We start from the raw sequence: 27,188 nt of genomic DNA, 5'->3' as shown, positions 1-27,188 counted from the left end.
GCCCCTTAAGTTCATAAGCAATGGCGTTCAGAAGTTGATGGTTTGGGCCATTCAGGGTTAGTCAATGGAAAGAAGCGGAAGGAGGCTGAATGTTAGGAGAGTTAATAGGAGATTCTGTAGAGAAGCACCAGATGCAGCTCTAATAGATTTTGTCCCCTTTTTCGGGACAGGCAACCAAAGTGGAGAGCAACTTGGCACAGATGTCTTGCCACTGTTTGGCCTCCAGGCTTCTCTCCCAGTGAATGGTTTTTCTTGAAAAGAGCAGCATAAGGCCCAAGGCCAGCCCAGGAGGTTTTGTAGTCTGAGAAGGAGCAGCAGATGGCACCCACACACACACACATACTTACACACACAACAAACACACAGCACATTCATCTAAGTCGAGGTATGTAGTGCCCAAAGCCAGCCAAGTTATTTGGCCACATGAGGCAGAAAATCCCTCAAGTGCCCTACCCCATCTTTGGCACTAAAGATAAAGTCATAACAAACAAACTAACACTGCACTGCCTTTCCGTAGCGCACACAAGATCTGCCACCTGAGGCAGTTGTCTCCTTTTACATCTTGGCTGTGTAATAACCTTAACATTTGCAAGCTGCTTTTAGGAGTAGTGGAGTAGTGGTATTCATTCGGTCAGAACTAAAGCCCATTGAACCTAGTATCCTTGTCTCTGAACAGCCAGGTGTAGGATTGCACTGTTGGCTTCTTAAAAACAGTCATCCAGCCCTGTGATAGGGTTGCATTAGGGTCACAATAAGTCAGAAATGACTTGAAGGCACACAACAAAAATACTTTTAGATGTTTGGCCACCAGAATGGCAATTGTTAGAAAAGTGGAAGCTGATTAAAGAAATCAAAAAAAGCATCCCTAGATGTCTTTTGGAAGATTTCTCAAAGGTACGAAAATGTTTTTCATAAGCGAGGCTCACCTGATTTGGTTGTTTCATTTCACACGTGTGTAAATTTGGATAAAACATTTGTAGAGTGAACTGCTCTTCTTTTTTTATGGTGCAAGAAGCTATCCCTCCTCTTTCCATATTATTTCCGCCTCTGAGACCAAATTTCCTGTCCAAGAACTAATGCCCAGGAACACATTTATTTGGTAAACTGAGGTATACCTGTAAGTGATTTGTGGTTATGGATCCTTACAGCTGCCTGCATTTGTGGGCACTACTTAGGAGCCTGGCAGTAATCATGAAGAGTATCTGTGCTTCAACATGTACCATGTAGGCTGCATCCACACTGCAGAAATAATCCAGTTTGACACCACTTTAACTACCATGGCACAATGCTATGGAATTCTGGGAATTCTATTCTGGTGTCCCAACCAACTACAACCCCTAGAATTCCATAGCATTGCATCATGGTTGTTAGTGGATTATTTCTGCAGTGTGGATACAGCCTGAGTTGGAGATATCTGTTTGGAAAGCCTCCTCTTCCAATTGAACAAATGTAGCCCTACAGAAAAAGTGATGGATGGTTTCCTCAATATGTATATAGTGTGCAGATATAGGGCACAGCAATGTCTAGCTTTGCAATCCTGCCTTTATGGGATTTTGGACGTGTTCCACCATTCAGAATGAAACTTATACTGCCTAGTAGTTTCCCCCACCCAACCCCAAACACACCAAAACCTTATTACTTCAGAAGGGGATGCAAGTTCATGGGCTGTAAATTTTAATGGATTTTTAATATCCTAAATTATGGCGCCATAAATAAGCTGTAAATTTTTTGCTCGGCAAAAATCACTGGGGCATCTGAAAACCATTAGTAAACACTCCATGCTACTTGCAAACTGAGCCGGTTTGCTGTGAAGGCGGTGGGAGTTGGGTAGGACGAGGCAAACAGGTGCACAGGGCAGAGACGAAGGGCAGCAAAGATCCTGGATAGGTGGCCACGTCAAGCTGTTTTGAGGTCACTGGCTCCTGTTGTTCTTGCAACACGATGCTCACTTTTATGGGGAGGAGAAGAGGTTAAATGATATTATTTACTGGGAAGAGAGAGAGATTGAGAGAGCTGACCTTCTAGAGCCTTTTCGGAATTCTTGAGATCACAGAAAATTTATCATTTCAGTCCCCAACCATTTATTAGCCAGGAGTGGTGGCCGCCTACTTTGCTTACCAGGCAGTCTTGAGGTCAAACCTCCTTCTCAAATTCTCCAGACATCAGGCAATCTGAAATGTTGGAGTTCATAAAATGTCAAGATCGGGCGGTGAATCTTTTTGACCACCAGGAAAAGTTTTAACAACTCTGGTAGCCATGAGATCTCAAGCCCATGGCCACTTTATTAATTTCTGATACCCGAAAGGCACCAGATCCTGTGTGACCAAATACCAGGTGCTGTAGGCAAAAAAATAAGTAGACCCCCTCCCAAACCCCCAAAATGTCAAAGTACACAGAACCCTCTTGGAAACTGCAAATCAGTCTTGGGTTTGCATCTTCCTCATCCCTGTTCTAATAGCTTCATGCCGGATGTAAATCTCTGGGCTTTTAACTGGCATGCATTAAAAATTAGGCTCTAAGTTTAATTAGCAGATAAATCAACAGACCTTTATTGAAGGGCATGCTTATTTATTTGCAAGGCTGTTTAATTTCTAGTGCACAAAAATAGGAGCTGGAAAAAAGCAAAACAACCAACAGGATCTTTCTTTCGAACAAAAAGGTCTGTGCGGAGCAGCCATTAAGGATCAATGAACATCCGTTCATATTTCTTCAGAAGCAGTTATTTCTATGGTTTCATTAGAAATCTATTTGCGTTAAATGGGTAGCATTAAGGTGTGCTGAGAGAGTGCCATAGTGGTTTGAGTGTTGGACTATGACTCTGGAGACCAGGGTTTGATTCTCAGCTCGGCCATGGAAACCCACTGGGTGACTTTGGGCAAGTCACACACTCTCAGCCTCAAGGGAAGGCAATGGCAAACCTCTCCTGAACAAATCTTGCCAAGAAAACCCCCACAATAGAGTTGCCTTAGTGTTGTCATAAATTGGAAATGACTTGAAGGCATACAAAAACAACAACAAAGGTGCGCTGAAGGGCATTGGTTGGTTATTTCTTAAAGTAAGTGGGTCCACTCCATCAGTTTAGAAACCAAATGGTTAAAGGGCTGGCTAGCAATTTGTGGGGCCTTACTTTCTGAGATATGCTCATGTTGACTCATATATTCATTTGGAATTAGACTGGGTCTGGAAACTTCAGTGTTTGTGTATCACCCAGCGGTAATTGCATACAGTTGGCCGTGTTATCAGTGTTTCTACAACTGGCCTCTGCATCCTCCATGGACAGAATAACGTGGATTCGTCAAGACGGAAGATTCTACAGGATTTGTTCACAAATGCAGAAGCGGGGTTGCTACTGATGATGAATTATGAGCATCCTTTCCCTTTGTATCTGGGAGAGGGCCGTATGTCCAGAAGGGTCACCCTCTGACCATGCTCCAGGAAGCAGTAGTGGAGAACTAGGCTTTTGCCCTGAAAGGCAACCAGATATAATCTGTTCCTGCATCTGCTTCCTGTTGTCTGGATATCAGAGGCTTGCTTTGTGGTCTTTGAGGGACCTGTTCTTTTTGGGTAGAGGAAGAAAATGTGACTGTTTTTTTTAAAGGGAGGATTTTTTTCTGGAATAGGCATTGCTTTCTGTTGCCAAGCTGAGCATTTGCTTTGGTTTCTTCACTTTTTCAATATACATCTCATGAACTGGAGTTCCAGTCCAGTCCCCTAAGCACTACACCATACTGTCTCTCTGAGTATTTAATATATTTTCTTGCCTTCAAGCAGAACATGATGGCGGCTCTGCTGAAATGAAACAGAAATAGCTACACCCCTCTTCTATATAACAGAGGGTACATTTCATCCACTACTTCCATGGAGGTGGTATGTGTGTGTATGAGAGAGCAAGAGAGAGATCTTATCATGTTTTCAAAAGGTTTCTTTGCTGATCAGGCTGCTGTCATGTAGCTCCTTTCTTTGGCCAGAGCTTGCTGGGACATGCTGCCAGTCTCCCTGCCTGAAAGCCCTGGGGTCCCTCAGGCAACTGCTTTGTCATATCTTTTCAGCTTATTTCCTGATGGAGGAACAAGTGGTAAGGATGGGGATGGCAAGAGAGGAGCTGAGGCTGCCATTGCCTTTGGGTAGCTTTAATACCTATCGATGTTAGCCAGTCTACAATCATTCTTTGCAAGAGATGGATTTTTATAATTCATTTATGTTGGCTATGTCTCCTGGTGGCCTAAAAATCCTCAAGGCACGAGATCGCCTCTGATCTTGAAAGCTAAGCAGGGTCAGCTCTGGTTAGTACTTGGATGAGAGACTGTCAATGAATACCAGGTGCAGTAGGCTATATTTCAAAGCAAGGAGCTGGCAAACCTTTCTCTGAATATTCCCTTCCCCAAGAAAACCCTATGAAATTCATGAGATTGCCTTAAGTCAACAGGTGACTTGAAGGCACATGCAGATAGATACATGCATGTCTCCTGGACTATATTATATTTGTGATCCTTGCAGTGACCACTGACTTGATGAAAATAAAAACTGACTAGACTTGAAGTTTGAATTTGGGCGAGGGTTTCCTAAGAAGCAAATGGGCCGCAGCCTGTTCCTGGCTTGTGGGCAGCTTCTGAACACCTTCAGCTTTCTGAACAAAAACCTTGTCTGGTCTGGAAGTGAAATGAAGGCAGGCAGGCATGCAAAGATGCAGACAGGAAAGATTGGCAAAGCACAAGGGGAGCACCTGAGTAGCTGAGACTCTCCTGATCAGGAGATCGGTGGGCATTAATTGCCCAGCAGCTCCGCATGGCAGCCAAAATGTGTGCACCTGCATGATCACCCATAGACCCCCTTCCTTTGGCTGGTATCATCTTCCAAGCATGTGATTTGCCAGACAGAAAAGTCGTGTCTTGGCTAAGAAAAAGAGTTCTCTAAAAATTCTCCCTTTTCTCACCTTTTTTTCTTTTTAAAAATAAATTAAAAATACACCAGGTGAAAATAACATCTAAAGAGATATCGCTGCTTTTGCATATTCTGTGCTTTTGATTGGCATAATCTTGCATAATACCTAGGATCTGGGGGATTTGGTCTTCAGGAGCTGCCCTAGGGAATTGAAGGCTCTATGTATGGTAGAATTGGTGCTGGCACCTTTTATTTACTACTACTTCTTCTTTTTGTTGCATGCCTTCAAGTTGTTTCTGACTTAGGGCAACCCGGACGGTCTATCATGGGGTTTTCTGGAGCTCATTTACTATATAGTATTCATATATTTGGAGGATAGCTATCTGAATCACGGAATATACCAAAATCAGAATAATGCAGACCATAGTATTTCTGATTTCTATGTAGGGTTATGAAAGCTGAACAGAGAAAAAAATGGACAGGAAGAAAATAAACTCATATGAAATGTGGTGGAGGAGCATGGTTTTGTGGGGTACCATAAACTGCTGAAAAGAAAAATGAATGGGTCTGAGCTATGGTTATTCTGCATAATTTGTATTTTCCTCCTTAATATACTATTTGAAATGCTGAAATAACACAGCCCTCCTGGCCATGTTTTTCAGGGCACAGCATCTGTCCTTCAGCGTAGGTCTGATAAGGAGGAGTATGTGGAAGTTGGGCGCCTTGGACCATCGGATTATTTTGGTAAGCTTCCATATATTTGGCTGGAAATGGTTTAGAATAAAGAAGCAAATCTAGGCTTATTTGTTCATAGGACGGTGTTGTATGAGTTTATGCTTCCTTGCCATCCTAAAAGTGGCCCTTAGTTTATTCTTTCATATGGTTAGGCAGTTGGTGGGAGCCAATGGACAGAACCATTTTGGACTACAAAGGCTGCAGGTTCTCCAAGGCCATAGATGTTGCAATACACAGACAGAAAAGACCCAGCTGTGGTGCCACAACAAACCACAATCCCTGGAATTCCATAGCCTTGAGCCATGGCAGTTAAAGTGGTGTCAAATTGGGTTATTTCTGCAGTACGGATGCAGCACCCATAAGTGAGGCAGATGTAAGAATGGGGAAAGGCTGGGGAAACATCCACTCAGAGAAAGTGAAGCTCTTGGTGACATTCAAGGCTAAGATTATCAGATGAGGAAGGCAAAGAGAACAGAATTTTGAAAATGTGAAGTTGAAGGCTTTCATGGCTGGCATGTATAGTTTTTTGAGGGTTTTTTGGGCTACATGGCCATGTTCTAGAAGAGTTTATTCCTGACGTTCCTCCAGCGTCTGTGGCTGGCATCTTTGGAGAACTCATTCTTTGAAGATGCCAGCCACAGATGCTGGCGAAACATCAGGAATGCTGGTGAAACATCAGGAATAAACTCTTGTAGAACATGGCCACATAGCACTAAAAACCCACAAAAAACTAAGAATTTGGAAGTGTTGTTTTTTTTTGGGGGGGGGGGTTGGCCCACCACTCCCAGAATCTAGAACTGTGGTTCAAAAGTAGTCCTTCTAAGCTCAAAGAGATACAACTTGAGGAAGGGATGGAGGATGTCAGTGCAGGTCAAGGCAGCAAATGAAGAATGTCAGTGTGACAGTGATGTGTCTTTCTGCTTGCAGGTGAAATCGCCCTTTTGCTCAACCGGCCCCGGGCTGCTACGGTGGTGGCCCGTGGTCCTCTGAAGTGTGTCAAGCTGGACCGTCCCCGCTTTGAACGGGTCCTGGGCCCCTGCTCAGAAATCCTCAAGAGGAACATCCAGAGATACAATAGTTTCATTTCCCTCACTGTTTAAGTGATTCCGGTTGCCATCCTTTGTGTTAAAATCTCTGCACTTCAAACTCCACCCATGCCGTTCCATAGCTTTGCAATGAAATCACGAGAGAAGCACATTTCATGTATGTTTTTTAAATGTTCATGTCAGGTGTGCTGGATGTCCAATCATCATCTATTGTTTGAGAAGGGTAGGCAACAGAGATATGGGTGGAAATGGCATTAGAAAATTGAAGGGGGTTTAACTTTGAGGGGCATTCCAGAGCATCCATCACCATCTCCCTTCTTCCCACTTTAATAATGTAATTTTCAGTGCTGAAAGCAAGCTAGGTCTCTGTTCCAGCATTTCATTTATTTACTCTAGTTGTACTGAAAGCCACTCCTTTTCAAACTGGAACAACCCCTTACCACCCCTTCCAGATGTTGCCTAACTAGGTATCTCATCGTTCCTCACTATTGCAGAGGCTATCTAAGTATGGTCTCCAGAACTTGGAAAATTTGGGGGTTTCCCCCCCAGTACAACTCCCAGCCTTGCTGGTTGAGGTATTCAGGATGGTGCATTCTTTCAATAATCACTTTTCTAAGCTCCGGCTAAATCTGATGAAGCTTGGAGTCCAGAAAAAATCTAGATAGCCATACACTTTTGTTAATGGAGTGGGATGGTTGCCAAGGCTCCATGTGGCAAAAATGCCAGTTTAACATTCATCTGGGAATTCCTGAAGAAATGGAGCCCCTATCTAACAAGGAGCAGCATGCAAAGAAATCTTTGAAGGTCTTAGGTTTTAATTCTCTCCCCCAATGGCCATGAATTATATTTCAAATAGAGCCGCACTCCAGCGCATGATTCCCCTGCAGAACTGCAAACTGAAGATGCCCAGCAGTTTGCAAAGGCACAAGCAGGTTTCCTTTGCTTCCTTTTGGGCCAGCCTAGTCTATCCCTGCCTAGCTAGGGCAATAGAGCAGAAGCCTGAAAAGTGGTTGGAGACTCACTCCTGTGCATCAGAGCTTCTTCCCACAGCCTGGAAAGGATACTTTTAAATACCACAACTCCTTGTATCTCCCAACCATCATATCCTGGGAGATACTTGGTGTTGCAATCCAAAAATTAAATTGAGAACAGCCTTTGAGAATGCAGACAGTGGACATCTCTGTTTTAGGACAAAAAGAAGATCTGAGGTCACTGTGAGATCACCACTTTAACCAATGGTAACTTAACACCCATCAGGGATTTTGTTTCAGTTTGCTTTTGATCAGATTGTACCAACATTTGCAAAGTGTGAAAATGAGAGAAAGCAAAATTGACAGGTTCTCCCACCTCAGCCCCTGTGTGCAAGCAGTGACATGGAAAGGCAAGAACTGGCATCCGGTACAGTATGTACGATGTTGTAAGTCAAACTTAGCAATTCATAAACATTTCAGTTCATAGTTATGGTTGTGGCACCATTACAATGGCTGCAGATGCCCACCCCGGACCAACTTTAGAAGCCACACACATTGGCAAGATCTTTTCATTCTGCTCCATTCTGGTGGGATAGGGCTGGACATGTCGCCATTCAGCACCCTGCTCTCCAGTGCCTCAGAATTTGTTCCATTTATCAATCTATCTGGCTCCTCAAATTGGAAGATGTAGCTATGGGGGTTATGGGGGGGGGGGATCAAATCTGAAGATGTAGCCATGATAAGGAAGCTCTGTCTGAGGATACAAGATATCAGTCAAGGTTGCTCTGCCTGGTAAAGAGAAGAATCTTGCCACTCCTGCATCTCTGCATTTCTGACTGCAAGTAATCTGTGGTAGGATTTGCATCTCTCCTGATTAGGATAAAACAGGTGACTGATTTACCAGTTCTGTGCATACCATGATAGGTAACCACCACTTGGCCATCTATGCGCATCCATGTCCATTTGGAGATGAGGAAATTTTTGAATTTGTAGGGTTAGTATCTGAAAGTTTGAATGAAATGCTGTACATTTTTCATGCATCACAAATTTGCAACTGCTGGTCTTTGCAGGGCATGGCTCATTTTTCACCCACAACGTGAGTTTAGTCGCTGTTTGCAACATGTTCCAGTTGAAATATGATACTCAGAAATCTGAAAATATGTCATTTCAAAGCATTTACAATAAACACTTCTACATTTTTAGCTAGATTGTCATCCTGCCAAACTAACCCGGCCGCCATGGATTCCAAAGAAAGGTGGAAAGTAAATAACATGATGTAAAATAGGTGTGGGAGAGCCAGCATAGTGATTTGAGTGTTAAATTGTGACTCTGGAGGCCAGGGTTCGATTCACAGCTCGGTCATGAAACCCACTGGGTGCCCTTGGACAAGTCACAAGCTCTCAGCCTCAGGAGAAAGCAATGACAAACCTCCTCTGAACAAATCTTGCCAAGAAAAACCCTTGGTAGGCTCGCCTTAGGGTCACCTTCATTCAAAAATGACTTGAAGGCGCACAACAACAACAAAATAGGTTTGACACACCAAACAAATTGTCCTTTAATAGAGCCAGTAGTAGTTTGAACATTGGACCAGGACTGGGAGACCAGAGTTCAGATCTTTGCTTTGCCATGGAAGCCCACTGGGAAAACCAGTGGCAAATCACACTCTCTCATCCTCAGAGGAAGGCATAGGCAAACCTCTGAACAAATTCTGCCAAGAAAACCCCTTGATTTGCCTCGGGGTCATCCTGTGTCAGAAAATACTTAAGGCACACAACAGCAACAACAACAACAACAACATTTAACTCTATTCACGTAGTTCAGGATCAGTCCATCAGGATTCTATTGGAGAAGCTCCTTTGCAATGGTGTTTTATTCTTCCTATTCATTTTACAGCAGAGCTGGCCCACAAAACCTGATGGGTTTTGGCCTGTGCCCTTAATTTTAGGATGATCCCTGTATCTGCAATAAAAGTTTCTCTCTGACATATTTTTCCATGCACTTTGTTTGATCTTTGCAGCCTGTGTTTATTATTCTTATTTATGACCTTGATTACTGTTTTTGCATGTATTGCGAAATGTGGAAAATTGGACGCTGTGTTAGATAACTGGTAATGTTAATGGCACCATATTAAAAAGATTTTTTGGGAAATCAAACCTATATATAATTACCATAATCATACAAATCATTCCTGTGAATTGTTTTGGTATTCTGTTCCATGTGGATTTTTTTTTTTAAAAGAGGAAAAGGCTTTTTAAAAGAGTGCATATTTAATCACTCCTTTTCGTTTGCCTATTGTATTTCTTTGGCGACCTGGGTTTTTAAAATGTAATAGGTGTAATACAGCTATTTAGCCACCTTGAGTCCCATGTGTGGGGGGAAATTGATATAAAAAGGTGATTGATTCATTGGTTGATTGATTGATAATTGCTCCTTCTAGCCTTCATACACATGGACAGGAAGGGTAATAAATTTGGGGTAAGGTGAGCTAGCATTTTTGGTAGGTTTGCAAACTTGAACTACAACATGCAGTTAAATACTTAAGGACTATTAGTTTCAGTGGGACTTTGTCAAGGAAGGCCTAAATTTTTCTGGATTGCACCCATTCTTTGCGAGAAAACTGTCATTTGGCCAAAACCACATTGCAATTATTATTGTACACGTTCCAGGGGAAAGAAGAAATGCGGGACACTGATGTTCATTCGGTGGAAGTGGAGCAAGTAAGATTCTATTGTAATTTCAAGATTACCAACTGGGACAATGGGATGGAATTGTGACATTAATAAAACTCTTGGAACTAAGCAAGTGGCTTGTGAGTTTCTTATGAAGCAAAAAAAGATGACCTTATATGTCCATTAGCAAACTGGGAATAACTGGGGATGCTGAGTGAGACGTGTTGCACTTATCCAAACAAAGACAATGAGCATGAGCATATCCTGCAGTGAGAGGGCAGCATGATGTAGTGGTTTGAGCATTGGACTAGGACACTGGGAGGCCAGGGTTCGAATCTCCACTTGGCCATGAAAACCCACTGGGTGACTTTGGGTAAGTTACACTCTCTCATCTTCAGAGGATGGCAATGGCAACCCCCTCTGAAGAAACTTGCCAAGAAACTCCTGTAAGAGGCCACCGTAAGGTTGGAGTATGTTGGCAACAATTTGAAAGTCAACAGCAAACACTAAAAGTAACTCTTACACTCTGCATTACACAAGTATTCCTTCCCAAAGACCTCAGCCTTTCAGCCTTTCTGGGGAGGACAATGTTCTTAAGGCCTTAGTGTCGTCCTCCAAATGCCTGCTGTCTTTTCATGCTGCCCAAAAAGCAAAGAAAGTTGTCCATGTCAAAATATTTTCTAGCCAGAGGGGAATGATCATATGCTACTTTCTCCGATTCTGCTTTCCAAAGTGGAGGAGATAGTTGAAATAATGCTTCAGAGAGAGGACCACATCTTCCAAGACATTTAACAACCAGCTTTGCTTTCCCACTTCTCCCTGCAGTCTTCCCAGCATCTGCAGCCTGAGGCGGTTGCCTCCCTCTCCTTCATGGCACAGCTGAATGCACAGGAATTAAAAATAAAATAGCATCGGCCCACAGGTTACCGTCTAAAAAAGAGGCACATTAAGGGAGGATGGGAAGGGAAAGTTAAGAAGGAAGGAAGGTAACTCACAATAAGGCAAGGCGAACAGATGTAAGAGGATGAAAGAAGAAGAAGAAGCACCCAAGATCAGGTGCAAGGCATTCTGATGGAAAGGAGCTGGAAATGAAAAGAGATGCAGGCCGAAAATGGATCGGACAAAATAATAATAATAATAATTTAAAAAATATTTATATACCGTTTTTCCACATTGATCAAAGCGGTGCACAAAAATACAGAGAAGACAATAATACACGTTAAAAATACAATATGTACATACAATAAAATAGAACAATAAAACAAATTACCAATTACAATTTAAAAAGCTATACAACCAAATCAAAGCCAGGTGAGTTGATGTCAATGATGCAGATACGGATCAGGGGGGACCATATAATATCAGGGCACATGGGGGAAAGCTTGGTGGAAAAAGAAGGTCTTAAGTCTCTTTTTAAAGAGATCCAGGGAGGTGGTGGAGCGGAGCTCATCAGGAAGGGTGTTCCAAATTTTTGGGGCCGAGATAGAGAAGGCCCTTTGCGAGGCTGACGCACATCTCGCGGTCAAAACCCTTAGCAGATTCTTCCCGGCTGACCTGAGTGTGCGGGGCGGATTGTATGAGGAGAGGCAGTCCTCCAAGTAACCTGGTCCCAAGCCATTTAGGGCTTTATAGGTAATTACCAACACCTTGTATTGCGCCCAGAAGCGAATAGGCAGCCAATGGAGATCTTGCAGGAGGGGTGTTATGTGGTCCGCCCTGGAACAACCAGCGACCAATCTCGCGGCCATATTCTGCACCAATTGAAGCTTCCAGGTATGGTACAAGGGTTGCCCTATGTAGAGCGCATTACAGAAATCCAATCGAGAGGTTACCAGAGCATGTACCACAGTTTCAAGGTCCCCCCGGCCCAGGTAGGGTCGCAGCTGGCGTATCAGCCGAAGCTGATAACAGGTGCTTCTGACCGTCGCATCCACTTGAGATGTCAATTGGAGCGACGAGTCCAGAAGCACTCCCAGGCTGCGAATTGAGTCCTTCAGGGGGAGCGTGACCCCATTCAGGACAGGTGGACAAATTTCACTACCCGGGCCCGGGGAGCCTATCACTAGTGCTTCCGTTTTCTCTGGATTCAGACTGAGTTTGTTTTCCCTCATCCAGCCCATTACCGACTCCAAGCAGGCATTTAGAGGAGAGATGCCATCCTTAGTCACTGCATCAGTCAGAGACACAGAGAAGCATATTTGAGTGTCATCAGCGTATTAATAACACTGCACCCCATATCTCCAGATGATCTCTCCCAGCGGTTTCATGTAAATGTTAAATAGCATGGGGAACAAAATGGCTCCTTGAGGGACACCAGATGTGAGTTCCCTCCTATCGGAGCAAGAGTCCCCCAGCTGCACCATCTGGAATCTACCCAAGAGGTAGGAACGGAACCACTGGAGCGCAGTGCCCCCGATACCCAACTCCCTCAGGCGTTCCAGAAGGATACCATGGTCAGTGGTATCAGAAGTCGCTAAGATGTCCAAAAGCACTAACAGGGACACGCTTCCCCTGTCCATGCCCAGACGGAGATCATCGACTAAGGCGACCATGGCAGTCTCAACTCCATAGCCCGCCCGGAAACCAGTTTGAAATGGGTCTAGTAAATCCGTTTCATCCAAGATTGCTTGAAGCTGGAAAGCAACTGCAAAAGGACTAGTAGCTGAAGAAGACAAAGCAGAGAAGAGAGATGGCAGAGGATCAAGACTGGGGAGACATAAAGTACGTTCAAGAGGCTTAAAATGAAGATGAGAAGAGAGGGACAGCCAGTTGATGAGGGTTCAGTCCTGCTTTCCAACATGCCCTGTAGCTCCTTGATATTTGGAATAAGGATTTATTTGGTCAACATTTCTCACATGGCAAAAGTTTGAATGAGCTGGCAAGGCACAGAGGCAACATCTGCTGCCATCTGTCCATTGCCTGGAATGTGAGGGAGGGTTTTTTTTTGCACTCTGTCAAGCTGCTCTAATCGCACTTCCAAGGCAGCAGAATGGATGGTAAAATCTAAAACTGTGCAAAAGGCATGATTGTGCTGCACTGGCATTGAGCTCACCAACCTCCAAACTCCATACAGTTGGGATCCTGCACTGACTGATGTCGCTATAACATTGAAGCTTCCTCGTTGCAACTACTTCTGATGCTGCCACACCCTAAAAACCTACTTTTTAAACCAGTTGTCATTGTGATGTGCCTTCCAAAAATTTGTATAGGGTACTGGTACACAGAGAGCCAGCATGGCATGGTGGTTTGAGTGTTGGACTATACCTCTGGTGACCAGGGTTCGATTCCCAACTCAGCCGTGAAACCCACTAGGTGACTTTGGATAAGCCACATACATGCTCTCAGCCTTGGGAGAAGGCAATGACAAACCTCCTCTGAACACATCATGCAAAGAAAACTCCATGGTAGGTTCACCTTTGGGTTGCCATAAGTCAGAAATGACTTGAAGGCACAGAGCAACAACAGTGGTTCCGTCAAGTCATTTTTGACTTATGGTGATCCTAAGGTGAACCTATCATGCAGTTCTCTTGGCAAGATTTGTTTGGAAGGGGTTGTTTGCCTTTGCCTCCCTCTGAGGTTGTGAGAGTGTGATTTGTCCAAAATCACCCAAGAGTCATCAGTCATCGCTCAAATCACTGCACCATGCTGGCTTTTCTTAAGCCAAACAAACCCAAACAGGGTTTCCAAGGTGCTCCAGATGAAGATACTGGGAAATGACAACTGCAGTGTTCACCTGGTTGTGGGATGTATTGAGGAGGCACTTGGAGAGACCCCTCGAGGGGCTTCTGCCCCAACTTAGGCTCCTTCTACAATGTCCAAAAACCAAATAACAGATGTACAACACAAGGTTATGGATCCATCCATCAGAGAGGATTTGAGCCACTGCTATCATGGGTATAGATAGCCTCTCCGAATTGTTTATAGCAATGCTTTCTGTAGATTCTGATATGGAGAACTAGCTTTTCCTCCTCTAATCTGCCAGGATCTGGTGCCATTTTTGTGCCCGTTGGCTACAACTATGTTTTCGTTTTTTCTCAAGAGGTAGAATCCAATATTTCTTATTTGGGTTGGGATGGTTGTGTTTATGCAGGGCATTTTATATCCAGAGTTCTGGTCCTATTAACCACTGCATATAATGATGCAATGCTGGGCTGCTCACTGCAGGCCTGTCCTTTGGTTGGGACTGCTGCCCAGGCTCCTGTTTTGCACAGATGGCTTGAGATGTTTCGGTGCCTGAGGCAGCGAAATCCAAATGGTGCCCCTCTCTCCCCATATTGAATTATTGAATAATAAAATCAGTAAACTGAGAATCTGCTGCCCTTTAATGAGGGTTGCCAGTGGGCTATAAAGAAACCCACCTGGCTGGTGGATATATATATATATACCTTCCTAGACTCTTTCATCTTCTTCTGATAATGTTGTTTGCATATCTTACTTCTAGTTTTCCATCTTCTTTTGTGGCTCCATATTATACATCTTATACATCTTTTATCTTTCTTACTTTTACCAAGCATGTTTTATCTTTGTCACTTCCTTTCTCTCACAATTATATCCATTATGATATCTCATTCCAAACCAATTATAAAGTCTTTGCCCCATTCCATTTCTAGAGATATTATCAGTGGATCCCATTCCAATTTAATCACTGTCTCATGATTTCCTTGTATTACATTTTTTAAGGGCAGCAAAGAAGTTGGTGACTTCTAGGTCAACCATGTGTCCTCCATCTTTATGCTTTCTTTTCTTTTTTATGCTTGACAATATTTGAGACGCAAGAATCCATGAGGACGTTCTGCTATGTCAACACATTGATTCAATGGATCTGCTCTAGTCATTTGGACTGGATTTAGGTCTATATTGGTTGTGCAAAAATAAACGATGAACCCAAGATTAACCTGCATAGACAGTCCTAAAACCTGAAGAGCTATACAGCCTCACTCCTGGGTACCACCTTTGGCTCACCAGCATCTTTGTTTGGATAAAAGGATTGTGAGCATCTCTTCCATAAAGTAATATATATATACTAAAAAGCAGAAAGTCCCCATGGATTCTTGCGTCTCAAACATTGTCGCAAAAGGAAATGGCACGTCTTTCCTTAAAAGCTTACATGAGGGAGAGGGAGGATTTTAAAAGTCAGCTGGGCAAAGAGGAAGGCAGCTGTGCCAGGTTCGAGCTGAATCCAAACATGCCAATTTGGTGTGTCCGCCAGCAACACTAAATGACTTGGCAGGCAGTGGAGCTGCTAACACCATCTTGAGCGGCAACTCGACTACTACAAGCCTGCCACATTAATTCCAGTTTCCATTTGGCTTGCCTTTGGGGACTGAAATTTATGATGGCTTCCAGCAGCTCTTTCCAAACGGTATTCCGGCACACTCTCTGTTTCTCTCCAAGTTTATTCTTCAGGAGACAATCGGCAATGAAGAACATGCTTTCTTGGCGAGCAACTCACCTGACGTTTATCCCATCTTCCCTGCAACACACAGCCTCAAGGGTAGGGCTGCCATCTTGGAGAGGAGATGTTGCATCCATCTGAGGCCCAAAGGTGACCCATGTCACCTGAAAGGGTACCAAGATCACACTTCTTAAACCTTTGTGAGATACAGCAGGTTGCCTGCAGCAGATGCTACATAGGATTGCTAAGTTTAGTCAGTGATTTCAGGGCAGCTTTGGTGGGGCTGCGCTTCTTTTCAATCCACCCTCTTGCTCCAGAAACCCTTTCCAACCTTCGTGTCATGATTTGGCAAAACTAGAGTATGAAACACTTTAAATATCGACATTAGTAGTTTAGAAAAAAGATTAAATTTTGTGTTAAATAATTTGGGGCAGGCTGACACCTTGCACCAAGGAAGAATCACACTTCGGAGAGCATGATTCTTTTTTTTTTGAGAGGGATGTTTTATTCTTTCAAGCCTCTGGATCAGTGGGAGATGTCCTCAAGGCCACAGAAATGGAAAACGGTGGTTGGACAGAGTTTGTGTGCCAGATATTGCCCATCCCCGAATTAAATAAATAGATCAATCCATTAAATAACTTCTCTGGGTCTATTAAAACAAAATGCACACAGGCAGCCTGTATAAAATCAGTTAGGCCCAAAGGCTTAAACAGAAAGCCAGGTTTTGACTTGACACTTAAATGATACCAACTAGGCATCCAAGGGGATGGTAGTCCACAATGGTGATGCCACTGCAGAGAAGCCCCTCTTCTGTGTCCTCCCACAACATATCTCCTCGATCTGCGGGACATAAAGCAGGGCTCCTCCAACAGTTCTCTGGCAGACATAGAGTCAGAGAAGCACTTTCTCAAGGATTGAGTTCCCCAGCCATTGAGGGTTTTAAATGGTACCACCAGTGCCTTGGATACAGACCAGAAGGATGTTGGCAGCTAGTGCAATTCCTTCAGACCTGGAGCTCAGTGGCATCACTAGGGTTCGTGTCACCCCAGTGCAGTAAATCATGATGTCACCTCTAGGCTTTCCGACACCCTCCCCAGGACAGTCCAATGGTCCCTCAAGAGTAGATTGGCCACTGTGGAAGAGAAAGACTCTTGTCTACTTGCTGTCAATGACTGGTGTACCAGGGCACCCAAAGGGACCATCCCTGTCTCAGGCCATTCCAGTCCACCTGTTGGCAACTCCCAAAGGGGTCCAGGCACTATTGGGTGGGTGCAGTGGGTCCTCTCCAGGATCTTGCATCTCTTGGAATCCTGATCTACATATGGAAAGTTGAAGCAGGACACACCAGAAGGCACTCCCTTCCCACAATTGCACTAGTAGTCGCTCCCTTCTGAGGTGTCACCCTGCGTGGTCTGCACCCCCTAGAAACACCCCTGCTTAGGCTATATAGTTTCTGAATGGTGTTCCAGTTATCAATCTAGGGTTTGTTTGTTTTTTTGCACTAACTGCAATTTCTGAATCATCTTCAAGGGCAATTCCATGTTCTGAGGACTGCAGGTGTGTTGTCTTTGTGGGTTGTGGGGAACGAGCTGAAATCTGTTTCTCGCTTCACTTAATCTTTTAAAATTATGCATGTTTGCATACCTGCTTTAGATGACATTCATTGTTTGAATGCATCCTTCCCGTTGACTAAAGCGTGTTTAAGCATTTTTGTGCACCTTTGAAACAGACACATTTGCATATCTGCTCTTTTCAAAAATGCATCGGCAGCAGTTCATCAATGTGAGGGTTCCTGGGTGAAAAAAATATGCCACTGTTCTGCAGATAGTCCAAGGAATATGGACTGAGATCCAGAACAGAAACCGGATTGGCTTATCTGAACAGCATCTGTTTTCTCTCCTGGGTAGAAACAGGAGAGGAAACCTGTGATTTGCTTTCATATTTTTGCATCCATCCCGATTGGGCAAAGACTGCAAAGAGACTGTGGTTTTCCAAAAATGCCTAGTGACACTTTCAGCAAAGGAGGGATACCAGATTCTTCCCCTTTAAATGTTCAGGATGTACTTACATTGGCTTTTTAACATACCTGTGTGTATGTGCCTTCATGCTCAGCAATACCATACAATGTATATAATAAATCATTACTAAATATTACCATTTTTACACCAAATATATGTCAACCTTTTCCCTTCCCCTCATTTAGTAATTTAGTATCCAGTACCTATAATGTAGAATATCTTATTAATAGTTTCCCGAACTTCATTTTATTCCCTTTCAGCCTTGATCCAAAAATCCTATTTGTCAATCCACATATTTTCATTTTCTTTCCTTTAAAAAAAATCAAATAAGATATTCTGCCATTTAATGCGACCAACTTTCCTCCCCAGCATTGTTTATTTTCCCATCCCAATGCCATTAAATGCAACAACAACAACACTGTGTGAAATCCTTAAGGTCACCCAATAGGTTTTCATGTCACAGCGGAGATTTGAACCCTGGTCTCCAGAGTCTTAGTCCAACACTAAAACCACTATTCCGCAGTGACTGTATAAGATTGTTGTTGTTGTTGTTATTGTGTGCCTCCAAGTAATTTTGTGACTTATGCTGACTCTAAGATGAATTTATCATAGAGTTTTCATGGCAAGAAGGAGTTTGCCATTGCCATTTCCTGCGGATGAGAGAATGTCACTTGCCTAAGGTCATCCAGTGGGTTTTCATGGCTGAGCCATGATTCAGACCCTGATCTCCAGACTCATAGTTCAGTGCTCTAACCACTATGCTACACTGGCTGTGTAAGATTCCTTATACAGCTTGGAAAAGTAACTTGGTTTTGGAGTGTAGCTGCTTCACACCCGCAAGCAGAAGGTCCACTGGCAATGCTGGCTGGAAGGTTTTGGGAACTGCGGTCTAAAAAAGTAACTTTCCCCATCTCTGGGACTGCATCACCAAAAGCGCCAGCAAACCCACCAAACCACAGTGTTGATCTGAGACCTTACAGTCCCTGCAATGGAGTACATATTCCCCGGCAGAGACATTTCCAGCAGGGATTGCAGCAAGAAGGGAAAAGAATCTGACAGGGGCTTGCACACAATGGCTGCTTCGCATTCTTTCCTAAGCGTGGAATTTCTACGGGCTGCAGAATGGCTTTATTATGTTACCATGTGTTTAAGATAATCTGTTGATTAGCTGTATTTCCACTGGGTTTTATTCCCCACCACCACCATCACCACCTTTAAGCCACAGCAGCGGCAGAAAACAAAGAGAGAAAGGACGGGGTGGGAAGCAACAAGCACATATTTCAAAATCATTGATTCGATTTGCCTTGGGCAGAGTTTTCGGCACAGTCCCCAGTGGGCTAAGGATCTTTTTCCCCAAAAGAGAGAGAAGACGAGGAAGAGAGTAAATCTTTCCAACTTTGGGTAGAAACCAAGATGTGGTTGGAGGACTGCCTTCCTGGCCCAGCTTTATGTTGGGCTCAGGAACTGGCCTAGGTTAAACAATATGGATTATTTCATTAAGTCTTTCCGATATTATCCATGACTGCTCTCTAATTCCATCCTCAGATCTAGAATGTGCAGCTCCGTTGTTCCCAAAGCCTTTTCCAAGCAAGGTTTCCCTATTTGTTCCAAGCCTTAAAGCTCATGGAAGGTTGCAAAGGGACTCAGTGTAGAAACTGTCAGCAAACTAGGCTGCATCTATACTGAAGAATTAATTCAGTTTCACACTGGTTTAACTGCCATGGCTCCATGCTATGGAATCTTGAGATTTAGTATTGTGAGGTATTTAGTCAGAGAGCTCTGGTGCCCCAACAAACTACTCATCTTAGGCTTCCATAGCATGGAGCCATGATAGTTAAACTGCATTAAATTCTGCAGTGTGGTCATTTGCATCATGAATAACCAATGCAAATAGATCTGAATAGACCTGGGATAAAATGCTGCATACCCCAAAAGGGATTCTGAATGCATTGTCATCATCAACTCCATCTTTATTCGAATGCTTGCACGTATGAGCAGGCGAACTTGCAGAGATGCGCATCGATGTGGTTCCCTAGTGTGAATAACAAATCCAGAATGAGTGAGTGAAATGATTCCATCATTGCACTTAAAAAAGTGATGTCTGAATGACCCCTAAATACGTGTAAAGTTACATAATGCGGACCGTAGCAGAGAATCCCGGTCAAGCTTTTCAAAAGAGGGACCTCAGCGTTTTCCGTTGTTCTCAAGGAGCTTGAGAACTGTCTGGCCAATTTGTTGGGTGGCAGGGGGTGGGGTGGGCACGACGGCAAAGGAAATTGTAGCGGAACCTGGCCCAGGATCAAAGGGAGCCTGTCCAAAGAGCCATGGACAAAATGCTCCATTTGCTTTGCATGTGGGGCTGGGGGGGAGAAGCATTGTGCCAGGAGCACATTCAACCATGTTTGCTTTTTTGGTAGGGGCTCAAAGAACCACACCAGGGGCGGCAGCTGTAGCTGTTGGCACTGGGCCACTGCCTTTGGCAGTTTGGGGAATGGGAAAGAGGGAAGAACGGCAGTCGGGTATACGAATTATTAACTCGAGGCAAAGAGTACACCTGCTAGGCTTTCAGGATGCAGAACTGCAGGTGCATGGAAGGAGTCCATTGCTGCCCAGTCCCCAAAAGCTGTAGCTTGGCAAGATCCAATCACAGATCTGAACTGTGGCCTCATAGAATCCTAGATCTGGAAGGGACCCCAAGGGCCATATAGTCCAAATCCCTGCCAGTCAGAAAGTCACAGCTAAAGCACTCCTGAAAGATTCCTACCCTAACCTCTGCAAAAAAGTCACTTGTTTGCAAGCATCCAACTCTTTATGATCTTATTTCTTGCATCCAAGAGGGAATCCCTTTTGTGGAAATGCAACTTTGTATTGCTGGAGCAATTTTAGATTGTTTCCGTTCCAGATACTCCATAGACATTTTCTTGTTAATCCTTACAAGACCAGGCTGGCCTCCCGTCCTCCTTTACCAGCCAGGACATGTCCTACATTTCAACCTTCTGTCCAGGAGGAATTCCAAATTGTCCTCCATTTTGAGTATGACCAGTAGCAGTAGTAGTAAAATTTATTCAGTCATTGACCAATAAAATTGAGCATGACTAAGAAGTATGAACTTCTATTTCTGTTAAGTGTTTTTAGCTTTTATTTGGCAATGTCTTACATTTTTCTTGAATGTCCTCCCTTGCGGTTAGTTTGCTTTTTCCTAAGCCTACTGGGAAGCAATAGCAATAGCAAGTACATTTCTATACTGCTTATCAGTGCACTTAAGCACTCCCTAAGCGGTTTACAATGTCTAAGCCAATTGCCCCCAACACGCTGAGGACTCATTTTAGGATGTCAGGCTGAGTCGACCCTAGTTCTAGTTTAGTTATATCTTTTTAAAAAGGAGGTTTGTGTGTCTTGGCCATGTCTTATTCTAGAAGGTCTAATATAAGTGTGTGCACACAGAGGCATCCCTTTTCCCCATTTGGATTCAAGCGCATTCAGCGCCTTGTTTAGGTGATGCAATTCAGCGAAAAGCCATTCATATTCACCCCTCGCCTGCTTGCCAAACAGATTACACTCAGATTAGACAGATAATCCGCATCGGAAACCTTGCTGGCAATCCCTCTTGCAACAGGCAATATTTGTCAAAGATTATATGGAGATTCATTCCAAGTGTTGGTCTTCACCTTTAAAGCCCTTAGGAGAGCCAAGGTGGTGTTGTGTTGGATTGTGTGTGCGCGTGCGTTATGTGCTTCATGTTGTTTCTGATTTACCACTTCACAGCCTAAGAAAACTATACATGAAATACATTGGGTCACCATAAAGCAATAGATGACTTGAAGACATATTCTACTCCTAAACCCTGGCATGTCCTCACCATGTTCCAGAGGTGATCAGTCTGGATGATACATGCAGAAATACATAAATATTATGTTATATTATATTATATTTATATGTATCCTGCTCTTTCCCTAGAACTGTGACTCCAAAAAGATGCCCATCCAACTTCTGTTTAAAGACCTCCAATGATGGAGAGTCCACTATCTTCTGAGGCAAGCCATCTCAATGCCTACAGATGTTTTTCCTAATGTTTAGGTAGAATCTCTTTCCTTATATCCTGAATCAATTGGTTTGGATTCTAGTCTCTGGGGCAGCATAATGCAAGCTGTTTCCATCTTCTACATGACTTTACCAGAGCTCTCCTTGGATAGCCACTTTAAAATCTGGAATCATACCCCATGTGGGTCCACCACATCCCTGGATACACAAACTTCCAGCTGGGCCTGTGTGCTGTGCAGGAAAAAATAATCACAGTAAAAAAGTCATCAGAGGCACTACTGTGAGGAATTTCATGCCATGGGCCCTAAAGATTTATCGCCTTTCGTGCCTTTTATAGCCAGCCTGAATCCTTCCATTATCTCTTTATGTCTGGCCATTTCTCTAATAGCCACGGACAGCTGTTGCCACACGCAGAAACCAGAAGGACCTTCTTGCTCAGCTAAGTCAGTCCAGATGCCAGCTGGGGAGAGATCTTGGAGGAGCGCCCAAACGCCGGTCTCCTCTCGATGCGGATCTCAAAGTTTACCAACCAGCCTTTCTCTCACTCTTGTTCATAGCATAGCTGGACTCAGAAATTTCTCAGTGTGCATGCCTATCATCCATCTATCTATCTATCTATCTATCTATCTATCTATCTATCTATCTATCTATCATCTATCTATCTATCTGATTTATAAGTTGCCTTTCTTCCTATGTAGCATCCAAAGCAGCCTGCAGCATTTAAAAAAGAGGGCACAGTGGGTCCTTGGTATCCATTGGGGTTTGGTTCCAAACCAGAGGCTGAGAGAAGGGAGGCAACTCCAGAAATCTAGATGATGCATTTCTGGATCTTGGGAGCCTTTTATGGCTTTATTTCTCATCGGTCCAATTTGGGATGGACTTGCCGCTGGACCTAAGAAGGCCCTTCATGGCCTTTACTCCAAAGAGGCCTGGAGAGCTGGCACCAGAGTAATTTCTCTCCCTTCTCCTTGGCCTTTTCAATTACTTTCTGTTTGCTTGATCTGCTACCAAAATATACCCTGCGGTTCCCCCATTTTTCTTTAGCCTCTGCTAAAGCCTTCAGCCCACTTCTTCTCTTATGACAAAAAGTATGTAGAATTGGCGAACAGGGGGAAATTCTTGTTCTCACAACATTTGGAAGGAAAGAAAGAAAGAAAAAGAAGAAAAAGAAGAAAGAATCATCTCGTCTTTGTTTCAGAAAAGGGAAAAAGAAATAAAAGGAAAGCACATCAAGTACTTTAAAAAGTTATGGCGCTTGCCCAGATGGTTCCCGAAAGGATCGCAAGTGGCTCCAGTCTTTCTTGAACCAATTTGCTGCAGCAGCTCTTTGGAATGTGTCAAAAACCACTATAACCAGTAAAACAAAGGAGCCAATAGACTGGGACTGAACCACAACGCTTTGCTGCCTGAGCAAAGCATAAGAAGTTGCCCTGTTGCTGATTCTTCAAAAGAAAGCATAACTGTTGATCCTTTAACTTCCAGTGGCTGCAACTGCACTGCAGAAATAATCCAGTTTGACACCACTTTAATTGTCATGGTTCCATCCTACGGAATCCTGGGATTTGTTGTGGTACCAGAGCTCTTTGACAGAGAAGGCTAAATAGCTCACAAAGCCACAGATATCAAGGTATCTGTGAGGTTAAGAGTAAAGACCCCCACATTTTGCCTCCGTGGTGGGATTGCCTAAGAGACATCCTCACAGTTGGTTTGTAGAGAGATCTTGCAGCACCTTTGAGACCAACTGAAAGAAAGAAGTTGGAAGCATGAGCTTTCATAGACTTATACCCACTTCCTAAGATGTATTGGGAAGGTGCCGAGGAAGTAGACTTAAGTCTAGAAAAGCTCATGCTGCCAACTTCTTCCTTCCACTTAGTCTCAAATACTGACTAACAAAGCTATATCTTTGAATTCTCTCACAAGTGGTGATGCTGATATGATTCCCGAGTGAAAAACCCAACATACGATGGTTGCAGTGGTGAGACATAAGTAGAGGTCCCCAAACTGTCCAACAGAGTAGATAGTGCTAGATCAGATAAACCACTGGCATAAGGCAGCTTCTTATGTTCCTGGTTGGATCTCTGAATGTCACACCCACCAAGTATTCCAGCAGCCAAGCAAATACTTTCAGCCGCAGGGTAGGCTCTGGGTCAGAGCCACAGTCCCTTGAAGTGCTTCATCCATGACATCAGTTTGGGAAGACCACCTGCTGCACAAGGGAGGTATGTCATGCTCCTTGTTCCCCTGCCCTTAGTTTTGCAGCCAAAGCAGGTGTAATTTTATGACAGTGTTGTTGTTTTTTAAATGACGTGACCATGGGTACACTAGTCTGAACAGAACTGAGGCTGGGTTGGGCAGGGCAGCCACCTATCCGAAGCAAGAGGGACATTGAGAGATCCTACGCAGCATCATCATTCTTCTCAGATCACCATCATTTTCTTTTGGGTCGCATTCCAACACATCTGGATACCAAATTCCCCTTTCTTTCTGTTGGAAACATCTTTTCAAATCCAATTTACAGCCACATCCCACCCCACCGCACCCCGGTGCATTAAACAAACACGAGATTAAAGTTTCACAAATCATGCCGCAGAATGAAATGTAATCTGGACAGCACTTCGGCAGAACTGCGTGTGCTCTGCGCTTGCCGCCCCCAATGTGATCCGTGCCATGGAAACCCAAATGTACACTCCGACTTAAGTTGTGTGCAAAGTAACACTCATGCTTATTTTGCCTAGTTTCTTCAACTGAAGCTCTATCCTCCAGGCATTTGGCATTCTGCAGAAAGCTCTGGTCTGGCTTCTAAGATGTTGGTTGTTGATGGACTGTTTAGCCAAAATCCTAGATTGCTTTATACTCTGCCAGGTGTATCTAAGTGCCCTTCTCCCTCCTATCACCTGTAACTTACTGTTCGGGTGCCAGGGAACATTGAGAATATGAGCCAGCATGGTGCAGTGGTCTGAGTGTTGGACTATGACTCTGGAAACCAGGGTTCGAATTCCCGCTCAGCCATGGAAACCCACTGGATGACCCTGGGCAAGTCACACTCTCTCAGCCTTGGAGGAATGCAAAAGCACACCCTCGCTGAACAAATCTGGACATGATAGGTTCACTTTAGGGTCTCTATAAGTCGGGGACAACTTGAAGGCACACATCAACAACAACTAATTTTGAATATTCAGCCAGAGTGCTCCAGTGTCTCACCAAACTCCAAATCTTATTCCATAGGATGCAAGCATGGCAGTTAAAGTGGAATCATAGCACTATAATTCTGCAGTATGAATAGGCCCTGGCTGTAACGGCACCACCTTTGCCAGCAGCTTCCTTATTCCCATTATTATTATTATTATTATGAGCTAATATTACCAAAAAAGTTGAGTTCACCTGGTTTTGCAGCTTTGGCTGCTTCTTCTTTTGAAAAGAAATGACCGCTTGATGATTTCTTTTCCCCTGGGTTCGTTTCCAGCCAATTTCATTTCTAGATAAGCCTTTGCCAATGAACTAATGTGGGGGGAAGGATAATTGTTCCATGAGATTCCTATTAGGAAAATCTTCAAGGCCTCCTTTTGAAGGAGTGGTTGTTGTTTTTATTACTATGACAACCCTAATCGTATATGGGTGGGTTGCGGGGGAAAGAGACTTCTTCACCCCCGAGAATGATTATGGGAGGTCAGATGTCTTTAACATTAATAATCATTATTTTTTCTTGCTGGTTGCGTGAAGTCATCCATTTCCTTGGAAAGGTGTGAACGGTCAGCCTGCCTGGCATGAGGCCATGCATTTGTTGCTCCTCTGTCTGCAAAAATGAGTGATCAAACTTCTTTTGCTCTCCTTACAAACCGACCCTTGTCCTTTCAAGAACCAAATGCATTTGATTTTTTAAATACAATAACTATAAAACCCTCCTTTATATTGGCCAGACGCTTCTCCTTGCATCTCTCCCTTGACTAGTCTAAAAATGCACAGAATAACTTGTAGAACTGATTTTTCTTCTTGGTTCAGAATATTTTGGGGGGCTGCATTTTAAAAGCATGAGCTACATCAGGGCTGGGAGTGAATCAGGTCTCCAGATGTTGATGTACTACCACTCCCAGCATAAATGATAATTGGCTATGACGGCTGGGGCTGTTGAGAGCTGCAATCCAAAACCATGTGGAAGGTGGAATGGTCCCCGCCCTCTGATCGAGGCTGCATCCGCACCACTGAAATAAACCAGTTTGACACCACTTTTCATAGTTTCACGCTATGGAATTCTGGAATTTGTGAGATTATTTAGCATTCCCTGTCAGAGAGCTCTGGAAATGTAGTTTTGTGAGATATTTATCCTCGATCTGTAGGCAAAGGTGGGATATAAATTTATCATCATCATCATCATCATCATCATCATCATCATCATCATCATCACTCTCTGCCAGACAGTTCTGGTGCCACAATTCCTAGGATTCCCTAGCAAGGAGCCAGGGCAGTTAAAGTGGTCTTGAACTGGATTATTTCTGCAGTGTGTTTCGGAGCTCAAGTCTACTTCTTCATTAGGTTTCTGCTAGGGATTTGTAATGTAGATGGTGATGTAGGTTCTCAGCCACAGTTTTACCTTCATTAGGTCGTGGGGGGGGGGGGGGATATTTGATCCCATCTGGTACTTTTTTGTAAGTAGCTCTTCTTTCAAATCTAGAAGATAAAACCACTTACTAAAGGCTGGACTGCCAGTGATCTTTTCAAGAGGGAAGACTCCTCCAAAGACCACCCTGGAAGGCTGAATGACATCTTGGGGCCACTTCAAAGACCACTTGTGTTTTAGGAGAAACCTGCAAAATGGCCCATTAAAAGAACATTAAAAAATGGAGATGGAGTGGAGAAGAAAGCAAGGAAGAACATACTCAGGCCTGGGGCTGTAGCTCTCCTCCAATGGACCACCTTGTTTCAAAAGACAAGCCTTCCTCCCCTTTGCAAAATGCTGAAGGCAAGCTGCAGATGCAACCTTGGGGCTGTGCATTTTGCAGGCAATTGTCTCACCCAGTTATCGCCCCTTGGGTTGTGTTATTGCAGTTAATCCACTTAAATGCTCTCCAGGCTTATTAGCCTTTGCCACTGAATTCCTGGCTCTTTCTATTAACATGCTTTGTTTAGACAAGGGGAGAAAAAGAAAAAGATCTGTTGTTTAAAAGAAGAGTCCCAGCCAGGGAGCAATGGCAAGGTAGAGTGGGTGAGAAGGGTGCATCACCTTGGATTTTTGCAGGTACTTAAAAGGCTCAAGAGAGCATCCTTGTATGTCACCACGATCCTTTTAAGGTGGGACATCAGTTTGTTGTTGTTGTGTGCCATCAAGTTGTTTCCAACTTACCTATGACAAACCTATCGTGGGGTTTTCTTCAGAGGAGGTTTGCCGTTGCCCTCCCCTGAAGCTGAGAGAGTATGACTTGTCAAAGGTCTCCCAG

General features: G+C 43.8%; 1 protein-coding gene across 1 annotated transcript in view; it reads left to right on the top strand.

Moving 5' to 3' along the window:
- LOC149306424 (cAMP-dependent protein kinase type I-beta regulatory subunit) overlaps nucleotides 1-10,431 on the top strand; it is a 79,580-nt gene extending 69,149 nt beyond the window's left edge. Inside the window, exons 10-11 of the mRNA XM_089539696.1 lie at nucleotides 5,544-5,625; nucleotides 6,544-10,431. Of these exons, the coding sequence (XP_089395822.1) occupies nucleotides 5,544-5,625; nucleotides 6,544-6,716 (255 nt within the window). The 3' untranslated portion in view covers nucleotides 6,717-10,431. The remainder of the gene's footprint in view (nucleotides 1-5,543; nucleotides 5,626-6,543) is intronic.
- Nucleotides 10,432-27,188: the final 16,757 nt, after the last annotated feature.

The sequence above is a fragment of the Sceloporus occidentalis genome, unplaced genomic scaffold (assembly GCF_023333645.1).
Source record: "Sceloporus occidentalis isolate IW3139 unplaced genomic scaffold, rSceOcc1.0.p SCAF_10, whole genome shotgun sequence".
NCBI lineage: Eukaryota > Metazoa > Chordata > Lepidosauria > Squamata > Phrynosomatidae > Sceloporus > Sceloporus occidentalis.
Note: the sequence above shows the minus strand (reverse complement) of the source record. Positions and strands in the feature narration are given on the sequence as shown.